The following is a 19,586-nucleotide window of genomic DNA, read 5'->3' as shown; positions in this document are numbered from 1 at the left end:
ATGTAGCTGGGAGAAAGTCCATGGAGAGCTTTTAAAGTAATCAGTAAATTTTATAATCAATTCTACAACATACAGGGAGCAAGTGTACGGACACTTAAACAGGAGAAATATGGTCATGGTTTGAAATAACGCATGCTAATAACAGAAAGGGCATTTATTAGACACCACACTTAACCAGGCTATGGTAGACGAGCCAAGATGGGAGCAATTCAAAGGCCTGTCCATATGCTTTTATAGCCTAAGGTTTAATGTGGATTGTTCCTCTCTTTTGAGGTCAACTTTTGATTAGGCTCTGTGAAGTCATAATTGCACTGTAGTCTTAACCAGTACACCTATTTATAACTAGGACCTAATCAATCTCCTATAACATTTAAAGACTTGTGAGTAAACTGGTTTACCTGGAGACAGGTGAAAAGGGGATATAACCAGTGGTGGACAGTAACAGAGTAAATTTACTTGAGTACTGTACATAAGTACATTTTTTTAATACCTTTACTTCACTTGAGTATTATTTTTTGGGGATTCTTACTTTTACTCCACTACATTCAGAAGACAATAATTGTACTTTTTACTGCACTACATTTCTATCAATGCTCTAAGTACTCACTACTTTTGCTTTGAAGTCAGCTCATGAATTTCCTTCTCTTTTCTGAAATCTGATCCCTATATTTAAGATATTTCAAATAATGGTTTCTAGATAAACAGAATGTAACAGAATGCACTCCTTTGTATTCTTGACTGCACTCATGCTTTGGGAAATACATATAGAGATATTTTAAGAAGTACTTTAAATACTTAAGTATTTTCAAAAGCAAGTACTTCAGTACTTTAACTCAAATAATAATTTGACAGAGCAACTTTCACTTGTATTGGAGTAATAATTGACATGGTGTATCTTTACTTTGACTTAAGTAATGAAGCTGTGTACTTTGTCCACCACTGGATCTAACCAAAGTAAATAGTCCCACTCCAGTTCGGTAGGTGTCGGTACTGTGCTCAGTGTCTGCAGCCAAACGAAGCTCAAGGAAAAGGAAGGACACCGGAACTCCAGAAAGAAACATTGTTGAGCAGCAGCACGGTGAGTTTCAATGTCACATCTCTAACGCTGTATTTTGCTACCAGTAGAAAATATCACCCATCATTATTGTAATAGTCGTTGTTGGATTTTGACTACAGAAAACACCAAGTGATCACGGAGGTCGAGGAAGCGTTTCACGGACTGTTTGTACCTTGGAACGAGTTAGCTTCCTGCAGCTAACTTGGAATGCTAACGCTTAGATTGGTGTAGATTGTGCTGTTTTTATATATTCTCTTTCTCAGGGTTAATCATTTGAAACAAATATAAACAATGTTTGATTCTATGGGCTAAGTTTTGTTATAACCAATTAATCAACTACACGTAAAGCAACGTCACACGCTCATGCATATGTCATGTATGAAACACATGTAAACAGATTTTCTTGGGAGCTTTTGTAGTTTAAACCCATTACTATGCATTAATCTATCTTTAAAATGAGAAATTCGATAACAATGAATGAATATTTGCGCATTTAATGACTACAGGCCACAAAGTGTGATTGCGCAATATCCAGCTGATCACGTCAAACACACCTAAAGAAGTGAAAAGAAACATTGTTACATCTTTGAGCAGGTTTACCTTAATCTTTAAGGAGCACTCACAGTTAATCTTGAAACAGATTGCTGCTTTTTTATCAAAACATAAAAGTTGTGGCCATTTCTGACCTGAGACACAGTTGTGTAAACAGATTCATTTCTTAAATATCTGCTTCAGACAGTTTTCAAACAGGGCTGTCAGGACGTGATTGCCTGTCTGCTAATCTATCTTGTGTTTTTTCTTGTTGTCTCATCAGGTCAGCTCTCTGGTGAACATGGGTCGCCACTTTGGAAACTTGGCTAAGATCAGGCATGTGATCACATACAGTCTGTCACCTTTTGAGCAGAAGGCTTTCCCAAACTACTTCTCCAAGGGAATCCCCAACGTGTGGAGGAGAGTCACAGCGTCTTTCTTCAAAGTTGCTCCTCGTGAGTGTTTGAATTTGCAAACAGTCCATCAGCACTAACATTTTAAGTAGCCACAGATTAAACTTTTAAGTATAATAGTTCCTGGAAATGATTAACACTAAACAAGTTTAAGTGTTATAGAAGAAGTGTCAATAAAGCTAACCAGGGGGCGCTAGCGGTCTAAGCGCCCCACATACAGAGGCTACAGTCCTTGTTGCAGGGGTCACCGGTTCGATTCCCGGCCGGTTGACCATTTCCTGCATGTCTTCCCCGCTCTCTACTCCCCACATTTCCTGTCTCTCTTCAGCTGTCCTATACAATAAAGGCAAAAAAGGCAAAAATAGAACTTTAAAAAAAAATAAAGCTAACCAGGTTTTAATAACACGTCACAGCTGCCCACAAAACCTTCTGACTATGGCTCAGTGCGCAACGAAAGCGTTTATTTTTTAATAAACTTTCTCAAATATAAACATAATCATTTTAAATGATAGCTGGATGTCTTTGTAAGTTTAATGTGGCACACATTGTTCTTTATTTAATTAAGTTATACTAAAATAGGCCTATCTTATTGTCTATCACAATTTCCATCTCAGGATCTGAAGAGTACCACTAATCTACTTTATTTTCATCAAATGACTCAAATTGTATGTTAGCATAATATTATATACAGATTGTGGCTCTAAGAAAGAGATGTAAAGTTTCCTCTTAAATGTCATTGCTACTGGTACAGATTCAGTGGTCAGATGTAATGTTGAATTGTTTACAATCTATAAGCATTGCTGGCCTTTTCCACTTAAGCTATATCCTCACCAAACATTTGGGTTTGTCATTATAGGGTCCTGCATGTTCAGTTTGGTTGGTGCCCAGTCACATGACGGGCTGTTACCTGCTTTGACCTCCTCAGCCCCTGTTGTGATCTGAATACCAATCTCTACAGTGTCAAATGACAATTGCATGCTTTTCTTCACTATGTTTGACACATGATCCCAGCCATCCATTATCTACACCGCTTATCTTGTTTGGAGTCGGGGCGGGGTTGGCGCCTAACCCATGTATGGGGTGTAAATATAAATTAGCATTTATATTAAACGTATCAATTGTTATGTCCTTTTATATCATAGCTTACAAAACAATACAATCTGTTGTTTATGGTGTGTGGTAAGATGTAGTACAAAAGGTTTAAATTAACTTTTAAAAGATTGGATGAAATAATTTTTTTTAGCTCAATGTTTTTAGCTTTTGTAGCTTAATAAACTGATAGTCCTGGTGCTAACTGTTTTTACATGATCTCTGTCTTGCAGCAATGACGGTGATGTACCTGACATACAGCTGGGGCAACAATGTCCATCAGGAGGGCAAGAGGAAGAACCATGCTGAGTTTGAGAATGATGAATGAACACCTGCCACCTTCATGAAAGCTGCCCTCTGTTATTAAATCCAACTCTGTATGTTTCACCAATAAAGATATTTATGTGAAATACGTGTTCATTGCTTTTATTTAGCCATATGTTTGTGGTTTTGTTGATGTGCATTCCAAGCAAAAAATACCAACTAGTAGTTCTTACATCTTTAAAGTGTTTTTTCTTCTGCTATTTAGAAGGTACATATTGTTAAGTTCAGGGTTATGTATTGAACAACAGTAAGAACACAGAAGTTAGCAGCCTGGGACAGTTTTGGACAGAACTTTAATTTTGAAAATGATGGTAAAAGTGAATAACTGCAATAGTGACATTCATGATTTAAATCCCAACAATAAATGAACTTATGCAGCACATTTGAAATTAACGGTATGTTCTTTGACAAGTGAAAGCTAGTGAATCCAAACGGCATAGCCCAAAATAAAACAAAGAATTCAAACAATGAAAGAACTCCGCAACATGGCTGGATGCAGTGAGGCTCTGACAGTACAGGGACATGATCTGTATACATAATTCTGTTCCATTCTAGCACTTAGTATTAGATTAATATCCGAGACCATGTAGGTTCAAGACATCAAAGGGAAAGGCGCTATGTTTTGCTTATATCTGTAGATGTAATGGTGGTGTAATGGGTTTTATGTTAATATGGATCACCTGGAGTTGAGGAACCACAGCAACAGCGATATTATTAAACATGTATGGTACACATTAGACCAGGCATGTCCAAAGTAAAGCCCGGGGGCCAATCGCGGCCCAAGGTCCATTTATATATGGCCCCAAGACAGAAATGAATCACATTCTGAATCATCTGTACATTTGCAGTTTCTTTCAAGTGTCGCTTTGGATAAAAGTGTCTGCTAATCTGTATTTTTTGACAGCCCACTCCCTTCGGCTACTCTTAATTGTTTTATTTTTGAGAATCACAAGAGGAAGCTCCCCTGTTCTTTTGTTTATGTGTTGTTGCAATAGAATGACTCAAGAACAAAAAACCTTGGAAGGACAACATGGACAAAACACAGTCGGACTACTGTATACAGTATCACCTTCCCCAATTCCCAGGGAAGATGGTGACTATATGATAGAGAATATTTGAAGGGGACTAATGAAAGACTGTGATACTGAGATGTCAAATGCCAAAGAAATTGTATTGAATACTGTGCCATTCCAAATAAAATAAAAAAAAAAAAAAAAAAAAAAAAAAAAAGCGTCTGTTAAATGACATTGTAACATTGTAGCAAACAAAACTAAAGTCAATCCAGAAACATATCAAAAAGCTTCAGGGGCGCTGGTGGCCTAGCGGTCTAAGCGCCCCACATATAGAGGCTACAGTCCTCGTCGCAGGGGTCGCCGGTTCGATTCCCAGCCGGTCGACCATTTCCTGCATGTCTTCCCCCACTCTCTACTCCCCACATTTCCTGTCTCTCTCCACCTGTCCTATAAAATAAAGGCAAAAAGGCCAAAAATATAACTTGAAAAAAAAAAAAAAAAAAAAAGCTTCATATGGACTACTTGTAGCTATAAAGCCGAAGCTCTGGGAATTCTGCTAGACGGCAATAAAGATGAAACACAAGAACTCTTCAAGTTGACAGGTTTTCAAATTAATGTTTTTATCACAATGTGAAAATGTTCTTGATGAACACTACAAATTCAGATACACAAAAGAGGGCACAAGGCAAAATCAAAATTATGAGATTGTGCAGAAAAGGCAAAATTTGGTCCACAACAAATAGTTCAGAGCGCAGGAAAATAATTAGTTTGTTCTGAAAATGTTGTCTGCTGGTCAGAAAAGTCTTAAAAAACTACATGAAAAAGAAGTGTGATGAAATCCAGATCATGATCCTGCCATAGAAAAATAATGAGACAATATTTTTCCCACATTGCCCAACCCGAACGAAAAACATTTTCCTCCAGAAGAAGATAAAATTTGCTAATGTTTACATGGCTTGTGGAGAACTGAGGACTTCCTAGTTACTAATTTATTGAGAAAAAAAAAGTAAAATAATTGTTATTAAATAGATATTTCATATATAACTTTTATGATTCCTAACTCACAGTAGGAGACACTGGCCATGAGGTATTCTGACAACATCAAATGTGGCCCTCTTTGAAAAAGTTTGGACACCACTGCATTAGACCAGGGGTTCCCAAAGTGTGGGTCGGGACCCCTTGGGTCGTGAGATGTCTTCCAGTATGTTTTTTTTGTAAGTTATCTAAAAATAGTACATTTTATCCATTATAGTAAAAAATATCAACAAGAGTAATAGCTGACCTTGAAATAAAACCTTGAAAATAGAAAATGTAATGAGTTTTCTGCCTTTCTTTCTGTCAGATGACTCCTAAGTTTAGGGTTAGTGAACTGTTGATTATCAAAGCATCAGTAGCAGTAGGTTAATTCATAACATCAACGGAAACACAGACCCATTCTCATATAGGTGGGTTAATTTTCTGCAGACCAGCTAAATAAAGCCACATTAAATCACTTTGAGGGACAGTGGTGGTCCCAAGTCTTTGGCACCTATATTTTGGGGGTCGCGGGCTGAAAAGTTTGTGAACCCCTGCATTAGACAGTATGATGATGGTACATTGAAATGGCGGCTTTGAGAGTGTGTTAAAAATGTAAAGTTGCTCCTGCAGTGCCGTCCCTCGCCTGTAGGGGGCGCATGATAGCAGCCTCCTGCGCGCTGCGGAGTGATGCTATTGGTCAGACAGACAGAAGATTCCTGAACGCTCTCACGCATCCACCGGCGTACCTACCGCATGCTGCTACCCAGCTTCATGGAACAAGAACAAGGGTGTATCACCGTCCGCTGACCGAAATCCACTGTACCTGCTGCTGTCACGTTTAGCACCTACCTGTATTCCTGCTCTTCCTTGTATTTACTCTCCTGTAAAGGGTTCTGTTAGCTAGTCAAGATGTCAGTCGTGGGATTTGACGTCGGCTTCATGAACTGCTATGTAGCGGTAGCCAGAGCCGGAGGGATTGAAACTGTCGCTAATGAATACAGCGACCGATGTACACCGTGAGTAAAATCAAACGCGTGATTGAGTGTGATTTATGTGGTGTTACCTGCGCTGGGAGCGGGCAGTGAATGTGAATGGATCATCTTTTGTTTATCAGACAACTGAGTCAAGCTAACCTTGCTACGTTAGCTAGTTAGCATGCTAGCAGATTTCACAACAGGAAACGGCATGTGATTGCTAAAGCTAACGCCAGCTGAGGCAGAACCATTGTGAGAATAAAGACATATTGTGGTCATCTCATCTGACAGGAGTCGTTTTTAAAGTCAAAATACAGTGAGATCGTCGAAATAATTCTAAAGATAATAATTGACCTACCCGGTCAGGTGATAGATTTTCCCGGTGCAGGCATGAAGGAGCTCATGATGGGAGGAGGCCGGATCGTGGCTGTCAAACCCTCTCCATCAAACAATTTCAATTAAATCACCTCGGATCATATAGTCTATAGATGGAACAGATATGAGACCATAAAATGGACACTTACAGACATGTTATCACTCCACATCGCTGCCATCAAACCAAATACGGATACATTATTGCTTAAATCCACCATGTACAAAGTTTCATTATAATAATATTCCTTTTTTGTTTCTAGAGCATGTGTTTCCTTTGGACCCAGGAATCGATCCATTGGTGCTGCGGCTAAAAGTCAGGTATGTTTTCTCAGGGATCAGTATTTATACAGAATGTGTGTCTATACTGAGCAGAAGTGGGACTGATGTATCAATAGTGCATGGATTCATGGATCAGCAGAGCTAGGCACGTCTCCAGCTCTCATCAAATTCAAAGAACAAGTTCTTCAGCCACGAGTCTACACTTTTCTTTCATGTGCATCTTGCCTTTTCTTGCCTACAGGTTGTCACAAACTGCAAGAACACAGTCCAAGGGTTCAAAAAGTTTCATGGCAGGGCATTTTCCGATCCCTTTGTGCATCGCCTCAAAAACAGTTTGGTCTATGACATTGCTCAAATGCCATCAGGAACAACTGGCATAAAGGTAAGAGAACAATGAGAAACTACAACAGTTATATTGATTGGGAAAATTGTTCTGTTATCCATAGTTTTTACTGGTCATCACCCAGACATTTGTTATTTATTTATGTATTTATTTATTTCACCTTTATTAAACCAGATGAGACCCATTTAGATCAAGACCTCATTTACAAGGGCGACCTGGGCATGAGGTCAGCAGCACACATCAAAATAAATAGCAAAACTCAACAGCATGCAGCATATGTACAGACAGTATGTAGAAGCAATCAATAATTTAACAGTGCAACTTATTTTCAAATAAAGTGGAATTTGTGATTACAAAAACAGCATTTAAAAACACAGGCACTGTTCTGGGGTCTGTCTTTCATTTAAGATGGACCCAAAGGTGTCCAGTGAGATAAGATCTGACAGACTCAAGTCCTGCTGAAGTGTATTCCAAGCAGTAGGAGCAGCAAAACTGAACGCTCTCTTACTGAACTCTGTCCGAACACAGGGAACACACATTTGTAAAGTGTTGCAGGAGCGCAAGGCATAGTGGCTTTTTGATCTTTGAAGCCACTATGCCCAACTTTAATTCTAACATACCTGTATTATGCCCATATGGCATTCTTAGAGGCAGCCCAGGTAAACCACAATCTGGAATAAAAGCCTCTACCATTTGGAGTGGTCACAGATCATCTAATAACCTTGATCGTTTTCACAATGTCCCTTTTTCTACAGAGTTATTATTTAAGTTTTACTTTTTATACAACAACCTAGTGATATTGTCATATGGCTGTCCTTGTGCATGATTTCAGATTATATTCTAATATTTGGGTAGTGACATAAAAGTCATTCATAAACATAGAGCCCTGTCCTCTGCTGCTAGCTCCCTAATTTACAAAGAAGTGTGTTACATCAGCTGCAAGAGCTCCAGAATAAACTGCCTGAATCATGCGGTGTGGAAAGGGGCAAGTATCTCATCAGGGTGAAGATAATGAAGCAACACTGATCACACCTGATAATCTATAAAATAAAACACCTTAAAATAAATCACCCGTCACAAGAAGATACTAAGAAAACACAAAATAACACAGTGATAGTAAATGTATTAGAATTAGTAGATTAACAAACCATACTAGAATGCTGCAGCATGTTTCTGTAAATGTGCAGAATTATGGAGATTCTTCTTTCAACATCCCTTTGTGATGTGAAAACTACATTTATTTCTTCCTGCTGTACAGTGTCAGTCTTATAGTCATAAATGGGGCTTTATTTAAACAGAGCTGTAACACCAGCAGGCACTAAAAGCCTGCAGATGAGCTTCTCTTTATTGCCCTGACGATGCAGCACACGTGTGTTTCTTGAAGTTGTGAAATGCCTGTCTGTCATCTCAAGCTGAACTAAGGTGGCGTTTGAAATGTAGCCTTGGTGATACAGTGAAAGTATAATGGACACTGTCAAGAGAGAATAAGAGAGTGATACTGGCAGTGTTAAATAACACTGGTGAGTCAAACTGCATGTTTGGAAATGTGATCACTGTCACTGTCACTTAAACTGCAGTTTACAAATCCAGAGCCAACCAGTTAGAAATCATGTATAGCAATGTAGTGATCATCTTGTCTGACAATGTGACTATTTCTCCAGGTGATGTACATGGAGGAAGAGAAGGTGTTCAGCATTGAGCAGGTCACTGCCATGCTGCTTACCAAGCTTAAGGAGACAGCAGAGGGTGCAATGAAGAAGCCTGTTGCCGATTGTGTCATTTCTGTAAGTTTAGCATATGACTGTCCTTACACATGATACGTTTATAGCTTGGGGTTAATCAAGCATGTTAATCAGAAACTAGTTGTCATTCATGTATTTCATATGCTGTCTATTGTAGGTTCCCTGCTATTACACTGATGCTGAGAGGAGATCAGTGGTGGATGCTGCTCAGATTGCTGGACTCAACTGCCTGAGGCTCATGAATGAAACAACTGCAGGTCTGTATACATGTTTTTGTGAGTAGGGCTGGAGCAATTATGTGCATGTTTTTGATTGTTAGGTGGTACATGCACACTTTGGCATTCCAATGATTGTTCTGTTCCTTCATAATTTGATACTTCTTTTTACAGTGGCTCTGGCATACGGGATCTACAAACAGGATCTCCCTGCTCCCGAGGAGAAGGCAAGGAATGTGGTGTTTGTGGACCTGGGCCACTCTGGATTCCAGACATCAGTGTGTGCCTTTAATAAAGGCAAACTCAAGGTGTGTAGCCAAATCAACACATTGTGGTACTCTTCATCAATCTAGGCTTTGTGTCAGTCCTTCACTCCTGTTCTCACCTCTTCACCTCATCTCTCAGGTGCTGTCCACAGCGTGTGACCCAGAGCTGGGAGGAAGAGACTTCGATGAGATGCTGGTGCGGCACTTCTGTGAGGAATTTGGCAAGAAGTACAAGCTGGATGTAAAGACAAAGCCCCGTGCTCTGGTCAGGCTCTACCAGGAGTGTGAAAAACTCAAGAAACTGATGAGCGCCAACTCCTCTGACCTGCCGCTCAACATTGAGTGCTTCATGAATGACATTGACGTCACTGCGAAACTGAACAGGTAGACTTATCAAGACATCATTTGTTGCATTGAGAATCCATGAATAATTTGTACTACTTATTCTAAGTTTCATTTTTAAAGCTAAAGTCATGTTCACCTTTTGTCTTGCACAAGGGGTCAATTTGAAGAGATGTGTGCTGATATTTTGGCACGTGTTGAGGCTCCTCTGCAGAGTCTGCTGGAACAAACCAGTGAGTACAGAACCCACTTCACTTTTTCAGATTCTTTTAAAGATCGTAAGTGTCCACGTTTTTTTTAGATTGTGCTGTAACAAAACGTTTTTTTGTTCCAACAGAACTGAAAAGGGAGGACATCTATGCAGTTGAGATAGTGGGTGGAGCTTCCAGGATCCCTGCTGTCAAAGAGAGAATCAGCAAATTCTTCGGGAAGGAGTTGAACACCACACTGAATGCTGACGAAGCTGTGGCCAGAGGATGTGCCCTGCAGGTCTGTCACAGTATCTTATTTACTTATTTGAAGCTAGTGTCCAATCTGCACAGCATACCTCCAATGTTAAACAATGTGAAATTAGTGTAATGAGCTCTTATTGAAACCATGCCTGTGTTTCCAGTGTGCGATCCTGTCACCTGCCTTCAAAGTGCGGGAATTCTCCATAACAGATGTTGCTCCCTATCCCATCTCCCTAAAGTGGCATTCTGCTGCAGAGGAAGGTTTGAGGTACAAAAAAAATGTTGAGATTCAACTCTACTGTTTCTTGCCCACTGCCTTTGGTGTGAAATATTTTAATGATTATGAAATATGTCCTTGTTCCAGTGATTGTGAGGTATTTCCCAAGAATCATGCAGCACCTTTCTCCAAAGTGCTGACCTTCTACCGGAAAGAGCCTTTCTCTTTGGAGGCTTACTACAACGCCCCTAATGACCTGCCCTACCCTGATCCCACTATTGGTAAGCGTCTGAAATTGTAAAAAAAAAAAAAAAAAAGGAAAACAGAACATGCTGTAATAGCATGGAACTTTGTCATGGACCTAACTGGTTATTCAAATCTGAATCCTGACATGGTGAGGAGAAGACATCAAATGCTTTTACTGCAATGTTTACTCATTTAGAATACTAACAGAAGCTAACGTTTTTGCCACAGTGTCAACAGGCAGTGGTAAAATGTGCCAAAACTCCTTTCTGCAGATTGATTTGCTATGACCTGTGATCAAGTTGTCCCCAATATTTGTATGATGATTAGAATCAATCACCGTTGTTATGATCAAGGATTTTGATCTAATCAGATTCAAGTGTTAACAAAGCCTGGTTGTAGATAAGAAAGCAGAGTAATAATTAGACATAAACATCAGTGGTTCTTGGTTAGAATCTGAACCGACACATAAAACCTCTTTTACACTCTTAGGTATTAAACCATGTGGAACTACTTGTGATGGTGTCATCCAAATTAATATAGTGATTATTTTTTATTTTTGACAGATTAAGTGGATGATGTTGTGATGACAAGGCCCCTTGATTTTGGTTTTCTAGCCTAACATCCCTTTTAATTGTCATTTAGGTCCTGGGATTCACTGCAAACCCACCCTTCCACAGGGATTAGAATAATCCTGCCTTTTTTATCAACATATCCCAATCCCAATAAAAAAGTTTCGAGTGACCCACTGAAGGTTTGATCCAGTTCACAACTAAAACCGTGCACATGCTCTTGACTGTTTCAGAATTCCCCTTTTCTTTTGAACAGCTCAGTTTCAGAAGTGTTCCAAACCAATAGCCATAATCAGATTACATTTCTTTGAAGAAACTGGACCTAGAGGAAAGAAAGTCCCACATATGCAGCAGACACAAAATAAGATTAGCATCCAGTCATGCAGCTTTCCAGTAATTACTTTCCTTTCAGCTGTCGTATGGTCCCTTGGTTGATAAACATTGAAATACTGACCACACATGGTGACATTGTTGGCACCAGCAGAGGTCGTAAAGCCGTCTTGCCAACACATTTTTATTGTATCTTTATTTTGGTCCCTCAAACAGGTCAGTACATGATCCAAAAGGTTGTCCCTCAGGCATCTGGGGAGAGCTCTAAGGTGAAAGTCAAGGTGCGAGTGAACATCCACGGTATCTTCAGCGTGTCTAGCGCCTCTCTGGTTGAAGTGCAGAAGTCAGATGAGACAGAGGAACCCATGGAAACAGAACAAGCCAGTGACAAAGAAGGAGAGGTAAAAAAAAAAGCCATGAAGATTTTTTTCATCCAAATTTTTATCATCAGATCTGCTGTACTCCATTTTGTTAAACTTGTGTTTGAATCAAAAACATAAATGGCTTTAATGACTCCTCCTCAGAGCAAAATGCAGACCGATCAGGAGGAGCAACAGGGTCAGGGTGACACTCAGAAAGAAACCGAGGAGAAGACGCCAAAAGAGAATGAAGAGATGGAAGTAGGATGCTCCCTTTTTGTGTGACACAAATAAAAGTTGCCAGTTCATTAGATCAATCTAAAAGCTAAACTTCTATTGACAATGCATATTCTCTCACCTGCAGACTACCACAGAGGAGGGCAAAGGCGAGAAGAAGTCAGACCAGCCTCCACAAGCCAAAAAGCCCAAAGTCAAAACAAAAGTGCTGGAGCTTCCCATTGAAAACAGTCCACAGTGGCAGCTAGCAGATGACATGCTGAACCTTTTTGTAGAAAATGAGGTGACTATACTTTCAGCCATGACACACATACACACACAACTCAATCCACTCATCTGTCACTATTAATTACTTGATCTTCTTTCAAGTGCTGAGCGGTAACAGTTGCTGTTTGGCTTCTCCTCAGGGTAAGATGATCATGCAAGACAAGCTGGAGAAGGAGAGGAATGATGCTAAGAATTATGTGGAGGAGTATGTGTATGACATGAGAGACAAACTACACGGGTTGCTGGAAAAGTTTGTCAGCGAACCTGTGAGTAAAAGTTACCGCTATAACACCCATTAGCACCTAATTACTAGTGCAAAACGGATCAGGTTTTTCTTCTACAGTTAGCAAAGTTATTCTCATGCATTTGTAGGACAGAGATGCCTTGTCATTAAAACTGGAGGACACTGAAAACTGGCTGTATGAAGATGGAGAGGACCAACCCAAACAGGTGTACATTGACAAACTGACAGAGTTAAAGGTAACTATTGCTTTTTTTGCACTACTTATGACGAGACATTTTTATTTCTTTAGCCCAAATTAACTCTGTGTTTGCTCTAGAAACTGGGCCAGCCCATCAAGGAGAGGCATGCAGAGGCTGAGGAGAGACCTAAAGCATTTGAGGAAATGGGAAAACAAATCCAGCAGTACATGAAATTTGTTGAGGCATACAAAATGAAGGTAACACTAAAGGCTTTTCAAATGTTATTTAATGTATGTTTATCTTCCTTTTACACCAGTTACCTCACTGACAGCCATGTTTATTGGGTATCCTTTATTTTTTATTTAATCTATTACTACAGTTGTAGGTGATTCTGTAAAAACTTGACACATCATTAAAAATACAAGTAATAAAGGCTGCAAGCATTAGTAACAACTCTTTTGTTATCCCCCTCCGATATCACAGGAGGAGCAGTATGACCATCTAGATGAGGCAGATGTCAACAAGGTGGACAAACTGGCCAGTGAGGTAATGATGTGGATGAACAGCGCCATGAACCAGCAAAGCAAACAGAGCTTGACGTTGGATCCTGTCGTAAAAATAAAAGACATCCAGACAAAAACCAGGGTGAGTTTCTTGTCATTTTAAAGAAACGTTAAAAAAGACCTTTTAAATATTACGAGAACACTGAAAGTTTCAGTTGGGTTATAACACTAATGTAGAATAACTGTTTATACTGTTTTAGATGGCTGGATTAGTTCAATTGAAAACCCACACAACCGTTTCCACGTTAATAAAACCATTGAAATTATGTGTATTGAATGTGTTTTTCTAGGAGCTGTTTTCCACTTGCAACCCCATCGTGACCAAACCCAAGCCCAAGGTAGAGCTCCCCAAGGAGGACACACCTGCAGAGCAGAATGGGCCCGTCAACGGACAGGAGAAATCCCCGGAAGAAACTGCAGACAAGGGAACAAATGAGAGCACAGGCAACCCTAGCTCAGAATCCACAGAAAACAAGCCTGAAATGGACCTTGATTAAAACAGCCTTGTAACGCCTCCCTAAGCAAAGCTAAACGGGAGCTGGTTGCTTGAGAATGAGGTGCAACCTGGGTGTATATCAGAGCAGGTTAAGTGTTTCAGGAACTGCACTCCACAGTCAAAAGCAGGCAGGGTGACTAGCACACTGAGCCCAGCTCCTGATCTCTCTGATGACATAGCATGCCCTCTTTCTTTCTGGATGACATAAATAAAAGCCAGCCGCAATAAGCCTGTTTGACAATGAGCGCTGTACACATGATGGTATTTATTTCTGTTGTGTGCTCTGTACGTGTTCTGGTCTGTGTCACACTATGGTTTTAATAAAGTTATGGAAAATCACATGTTCCATCTTTGTTACTTCAGAGGCAATACCGGTCAGAGACCCAGCATTACTTCTATTAGCTAAGAGGGAAGCAGCAGCAGTGAACACACCTGTTTTAAACCGTTTACAGCTCTGGTGAGGAACTTTGGTTTGTGCTGATTTTGGCGACCCATGTAGATAAAGTAGTGCCTCCTTGCAGGTTTTCTTTTAGATGTAAAGAAGCTGCTGCTGCTTCAGCATGTTATTCACTCTATCCGACACCTACCCAATGCTAGCAGTTATGGTATGTTGAAATAACTTGACGGTGTTTTCTAGTGTTATAGGTCACAAAGGGAAATGGATATTGTTTTTTGTTTCGTAACCATCCAACTCCTTACAAGAGCACTTGAAGAATCAATCAATCAATCAGACTTTATTTATAAAACGCTTTTCTTACAATGACATTTTAACACAAAGTGCTGTACATAAGAACAACTTAAAATAGAATAAATTAAGAAAAAGATCCCAAACCCACCCCACAGTCCTATGGTTAAGAACACAATATATGCAACAATAGTAATAAAAGCAAAAAAATGAATAAAAAATAATATAAAAAAGAAGTTGCTGAATAGACTGAGGAAACGCTCTCATGATATCTTAATGAGGAAACACTGGAGGTAAAATAAGATGTTGAAACTCAACACAGGAAATTAAAATCACCAAAATAAAACAAATTTCTAAGATAATAAAACCCTAAAATATTAAACTATTAAAAGAAAATAAGATGCATGTAAAAAATAAGTACATAAATAAATGAAATAGAATAAAAGTGATTACAATTTGAGCTAGAAAATAAATGAATAAATAGATAAAAATGTTAAGAATAACACTCAGTTAAAAGTGACACTAAAAAGGTCGGTCTTGAGTTTGCTTTTAAAAATGTTAATGCTCTGTTCAGCCCTCAGATCTTCAAGTGGGGTGTTCCACAGGCGTGGGCCATGATAATAAAAAGCTGCCTCACCGTGGGTCTTTGTTCTTACTTTTGGTACAATTAAAAGTCCATTACCTGAAGACCTGAGGGCTCTTACTGGCTCATGTGATAAAAGCAAATCTGATAAATAAGAAGGGCCAAGACCATTAAGAGATTTAAAAACCAATAAAATAATCTTAAAATCTATACTAAAAGATACTGGATGCCAATGCAGAGACGTTAAAATTGGTGTATGTGGGCTCTCTTTCTGGTCTTAGTCAGCATTCTAGCAGTATCATACATGTAGAAGCTGACTCATTGTTTTCCACGTTATTATGAAACTGCTCTAAGGCAAAAAAAAACAAAAACAACTGAAATACAGGGGGTTTCCAAGGTAGCAGGGGATGTTCTCACTACATTGGCTAACATTCAATATAAGTTTGTGTTTCAAGACAAGGTTTTAAGTGAAACACTCAAGAACATCTGAAGGTGAAAGAAGAACATTTTGTCCTCAAGATTCAAAGGATGTTTTGATAATATTCCTTCGGTAACAGACAATGTTATGTTACTTAATATTCAAAGAGTATCTTAAGGATGTTTATTGATTTAAACAATGTTCCTTTATGGTTAGGTGTATGAAGAATAGTCATCTTCAATTCAAATTGTTGGTGGTTGAAAAACGGATTAATATGACTGACATATATCTAAACTGACCTGAAACCTACCTACCAAAGATCTGCTTGGACTGGACAAGATACTTATTACTTACTCATTGAAGTATACCTGCTGTCTCTAACATGCAAAATACTAGATATTCTGTTGTGTGTTTTTCAAAAAAGATGTTTACCATTCTATAGACTAAATCAGGGGTTCCCAACAAATATTATACAATAAAAAAAGCTTTGGTATCGCACCGATGTTACAGGCAGAACACATGCGCGTGGCACTTGGTTCCAGTCCCTTAGAGCGCTAAGAGACTCATGTTGAGTGTAATCAGCCAAACAGCTTCTGTCAGTCTGCATTTGGATATACTACACAGTAGTATATATGTCTAGTTTAAGGGGATGTACTGATGTTTTGCCAGTTTGTTCTCAGCCGGTCCTCGCCCTTCTCAGTCTCTTTTGTCAGAATTGAATTTGTCCCTCTGACAACACCCTTGGCCCCAGCCTGGCCCCCCCAGTAAAATTGGTCTAGAACTGCCACTGCCAGTGACCCCTAAAATGTAGGTGCCAAAGACTCGCGACCCCCACTGTCCCTCGAAGTAATTTAATGTGGTTTCATTTAGCTGGTCTGCAGGAAAATAGCCTACATATATGAGCATGTGGCTGTGTTTCCTGTGCTGTTATGCATTAACCTACTGCTACTGATGCTTTTGATAATTAACTGTTCACTAACCCTAAACTTAGGAGTCATCTGGCAACAAAGAAAGGCAGAAAACTCATTACATTTTCTATTTTCAAGGTTATATTTCAAGTTGAGCTACTATTTTTGTTGATATTTTTACTATAATGGGTAAAATGTACTAATTTTAGATAACTTAAAGAAGAAAACATCTGGAAGACATCTCACGACCCCCCATTTTTGTCTTGCGACCTCCCAGGGGGTCCAGACCCACACTTTGGGAACACCTGGACTAATTATTGACGTCTAGAAATCACCAGTGGACTTGGGGGTGTCATGTCTCAAGTAATTTTTGCAGTCAGTGGTTCAGTAAACGTCCCCTCCGCTGTGAGCGCTGTTATCACTCAACAGCAGGAAGAATCACATGATCCACTCATATCCCGTCTGCTGCAAATAAAAGCTACAGATTCTCCTCGGCTTAACGTGCGTGACATAACTATTCTCTTTGGATTTCATCAGGACGCTGATGCTATAGGTAAAGTTTTGGTTGAAGCGCATGTTGTGCCAAAGTTGACGCAGTCGTTTGCCAGCTTGTTATCAACTCAAAAGCATGCACAGTAATCCACATTTACTGTTATGAGATGATATAGTTCCCTTGATGAGTGTAAAGTCTGGTTAAGGCGTGTTTTGTCCTGAACTACTTCGAGGCTGAGCTCCTTCGAATAAGCAACACGTTACTTCTATCCTTGTGTTTTTAAGCAGAACGATGAAGCTTATCATCCTCAACGACTACGATCAAGCAAGCGAGTGGGCTGCAAAGTACATTAAAAACAAGATTTTACTGTTCAAGCCTGGTCCAGACAAATACTTCACCCTGGGCCTCCCCACAGGTAAGTAGTGGCTTCTTCATGGTTGTGATCGTTTGACTTTAAAACTTAGTATTTGAGATATTTGATCACAGTGTGTGTTGCATTGTGATGTAGTCAGCGCTATATCGCCCAACATGTTGATTCAATATCAAAAGCAGAAATAACCATCGGGTAACACACTTATAATTCTTTCATGAAAATGTGCTCTAAGCATATTTGAAAGAGCCCAAATATAATTGAGAGTAGCTTCTGTCAAAGTAGCCTACCTTTCCTGCAAAATATTGATGTAAAAACAGGAAGAACTGTCTGAGTTTGGAACTAGTCTTTCCTCCTCTAGGCTGTGAAAATCGACTACATATCATAGCAGGGACATGTTTTGCTTGTAATCTTTGAGAGCCAATTAATGATGAAGTTTTTTGAAAAAAAGAAGAAAAAGAAATAGACTACTATATGCTTTGTAAGCATGTGTCTCTCCTCAGGAAGCACTCCCCTTGGATGTTACAAAAAACTGATTGAGTTCTACAAGAATGGAGAGATCTCATTCCTATATGTGAAAACATTCAACATGGATGAATATGTAGGTAAGTCTTCACCAGTCTTTCTCACCACACTGTATTGTTAGACCTTAAGGTGTGTTCTGTCAAACTGAGCTGTCATTATCTAACTTAGGGCTTCCCAGAGATCACCCAGAGAGCTACCACTCCTTCATGTGGAATAACTTCTTCAAGCACATAGACATCAAAGCAGAGAATACCCACATCCTAGACGGCAATGCTGCTGACCTGCAAGTCGAGTGTGAGGCCTTTGAGGACAAGATCACAGCAGCAGGGGGGATCGAGCTCTTTGTCGGAGGTATTACATGCGAACATTAGATCTCCTCTGTCATTGTTTATGTGACAGTCACAAATTCAAACAGTTCCTCCTGTCCTCCAGGTATTGGACCAGATGGCCACATTGCCTTCAATGAGCCTGGTTCAAGCCTGGTTTCCAGAACCAGAGTGAAGACCCTGGCAAGGGACACAATCATGGCTAATGCCCGGTTCTTTGATGGTGATCTCTCAAAGGTTCCCACGATGGCTCTGACTGTGGGAGTGGGCACTGTCATGGACGCAAAAGAGGTTAGAGGCCTAGATAAACATCAACTGTCTGATCTTTGTTTGTGCTTAAGATTTGACTCCTGGTGCTCACTATCTGCAAAATTACAAGTACACCATGTATCAGGAAGAATCCATTTCTTTAATTAAGAACTTTGCGTTTAGTTGCAGAGCACAGCATTGCTCAACGATTCTTATCTCCATGACTCAGCATAAAGCACCAATTGCAAGTTGTGCTTGCTCAGGCCAAAGGTCACGTTTCCAATTTCTTCTCAGGTCATGATTCTGATCACAGGAGCACACAAGGCATTTGCTTTATACAAAGCTATAGAGGATGGTGTGAATCACATGTGGACAGTGTCAGCGTTCCAGCAGCATCCACAGACTGTTTTTGTATGTGACGAAGATGCCACCCTAGAACTGCGTGTCAAAACTGTGAAGTACTTCAAAGGTGAGAGTAAATCACAAATATCACAGTGCTTGAATTACTTTATGTCACTAAATAAAACTGCCAGCCATGGCACATGAAGCCAAAGTATTTGCAAAACAGACACAATTCAAAGTAAACATGCTGATTCTTGTCCTTTTTATAGGGATGATGCATGTGCACAACAAGCTTGTGGAGCCACCTTCTTTAGGGCAGAAGAACTGAGGAGATCTATTTCCAAGATATGTGGATTATTTTTAAATTCAACACTCCAGTGATTCCTGTATCTTTGTGTGGAGAGAGATTGTAGGACATCAGGCAGTGCTTGGTGTTGACTTCTACTAATACTTGTGTAAGAATCAGGCTCTGTCAGCCTTTTAGGTTTTCACGTGACTGTACAGCTTTGCCTTGTTTGTTCTTTGTAATAAAGTGCTCTCAATTTGTA

General features: G+C 39.7%; 3 protein-coding genes across 4 annotated transcripts; all 3 read left to right on the top strand.

The window, feature by feature from the left end:
* Window positions 1-952: 952 nt before the first annotated feature.
* On the top strand, window positions 953-3,500 carry LOC117817079 (cytochrome b-c1 complex subunit 8). Its single transcript, XM_034689569.1, has 3 exons — window positions 953-1,078; window positions 1,872-2,043; window positions 3,324-3,500. Exons 2-3 carry the CDS (start codon window positions 1,890-1,892, stop codon window positions 3,416-3,418), a joined length of 249 nt encoding a protein of 82 aa, XP_034545460.1. The 5' UTR covers window positions 953-1,078; window positions 1,872-1,889; the 3' UTR covers window positions 3,419-3,500.
* Window positions 3,501-6,143: 2,643 nt separating this feature from the next.
* hspa4b (heat shock protein 4b) lies at window positions 6,144-14,383 on the top strand. Its single transcript, XM_034689560.1, has 19 exons — window positions 6,144-6,460; window positions 7,054-7,111; window positions 7,314-7,454; window positions 9,077-9,199; window positions 9,315-9,414; window positions 9,547-9,680; window positions 9,778-10,022; window positions 10,137-10,213; window positions 10,318-10,469; window positions 10,594-10,700; window positions 10,797-10,930; window positions 12,011-12,195; window positions 12,319-12,414; window positions 12,518-12,673; window positions 12,798-12,923; window positions 13,030-13,137; window positions 13,218-13,337; window positions 13,564-13,725; window positions 13,934-14,383. The coding sequence occupies exons 1-19, from the start codon at window positions 6,354-6,356 to the stop codon at window positions 14,138-14,140; spliced, it is 2,538 nt and encodes an 845-aa protein (XP_034545451.1). The 5' UTR covers window positions 6,144-6,353; the 3' UTR covers window positions 14,141-14,383.
* A 2,749-nt stretch (window positions 14,384-17,132) lies between these two features.
* On the top strand, window positions 17,133-19,586 carry gnpda1 (glucosamine-6-phosphate deaminase 1). Of its 2 annotated transcripts, none has more exons than XM_034689361.1 (7): window positions 17,133-17,286; window positions 17,511-17,641; window positions 18,100-18,201; window positions 18,290-18,472; window positions 18,554-18,738; window positions 18,991-19,165; window positions 19,308-19,586. In XM_034689361.1, exons 2-7 carry the CDS (start codon window positions 17,518-17,520, stop codon window positions 19,364-19,366), a joined length of 828 nt encoding a protein of 275 aa, XP_034545252.1. In that variant the 5' UTR covers window positions 17,133-17,286; window positions 17,511-17,517; the 3' UTR covers window positions 19,367-19,586. The 2 variants fall into 2 exon arrangements, with proteins under 2 accessions (XP_034545252.1, XP_034545250.1); XM_034689359.1 differs by having other exon boundaries at window positions 17,134-17,286; window positions 17,514-17,641.

This window comes from Notolabrus celidotus, chromosome 8 (assembly GCF_009762535.1).
Source record: "Notolabrus celidotus isolate fNotCel1 chromosome 8, fNotCel1.pri, whole genome shotgun sequence".
In the NCBI taxonomy this organism is placed as follows: Eukaryota; Metazoa; Chordata; class Actinopteri; order Labriformes; family Labridae; genus Notolabrus; species Notolabrus celidotus.
This window is presented reverse-complemented; position numbering and strand designations above follow the sequence as displayed.

Bases quoted from the DNA above. Each gene is read 5' to 3' on its own strand.
- LOC117817079 (XM_034689569.1), top strand. From the start codon at position 1,890: ATGGGTCGCCACTTTGGAAACTTGGCTAAGATCAGGCATGTGATCACA. The intron at 2,044-3,323 runs GTGAGTGTTTGA...TCTGTCTTGCAG, and splicing joins TTTCTTCAAAGTTGCTCCTC to CAATGACGGTGATGTACCTG.
- hspa4b (XM_034689560.1), top strand. From the start codon at position 6,354: ATGTCAGTCGTGGGATTTGACGTCGGCTTCATGAACTGCTATGTAGCG. The intron at 9,200-9,314 runs GTAAGTTTAGCA...TGTCTATTGTAG, and splicing joins TTGCCGATTGTGTCATTTCT to GTTCCCTGCTATTACACTGA. The intron at 12,415-12,517 runs GTAGGATGCTCC...TCTCACCTGCAG, and splicing joins AAGAGAATGAAGAGATGGAA to ACTACCACAGAGGAGGGCAA.
- gnpda1 (XM_034689361.1), top strand. From the start codon at position 17,518: ATGAAGCTTATCATCCTCAACGACTACGATCAAGCAAGCGAGTGGGCT. The intron at 18,739-18,990 runs GTTAGAGGCCTA...ATTTCTTCTCAG, and splicing joins CTGTCATGGACGCAAAAGAG to GTCATGATTCTGATCACAGG. The intron at 19,166-19,307 runs GTGAGAGTAAAT...TCCTTTTTATAG, and splicing joins AACTGTGAAGTACTTCAAAG to GGATGATGCATGTGCACAAC.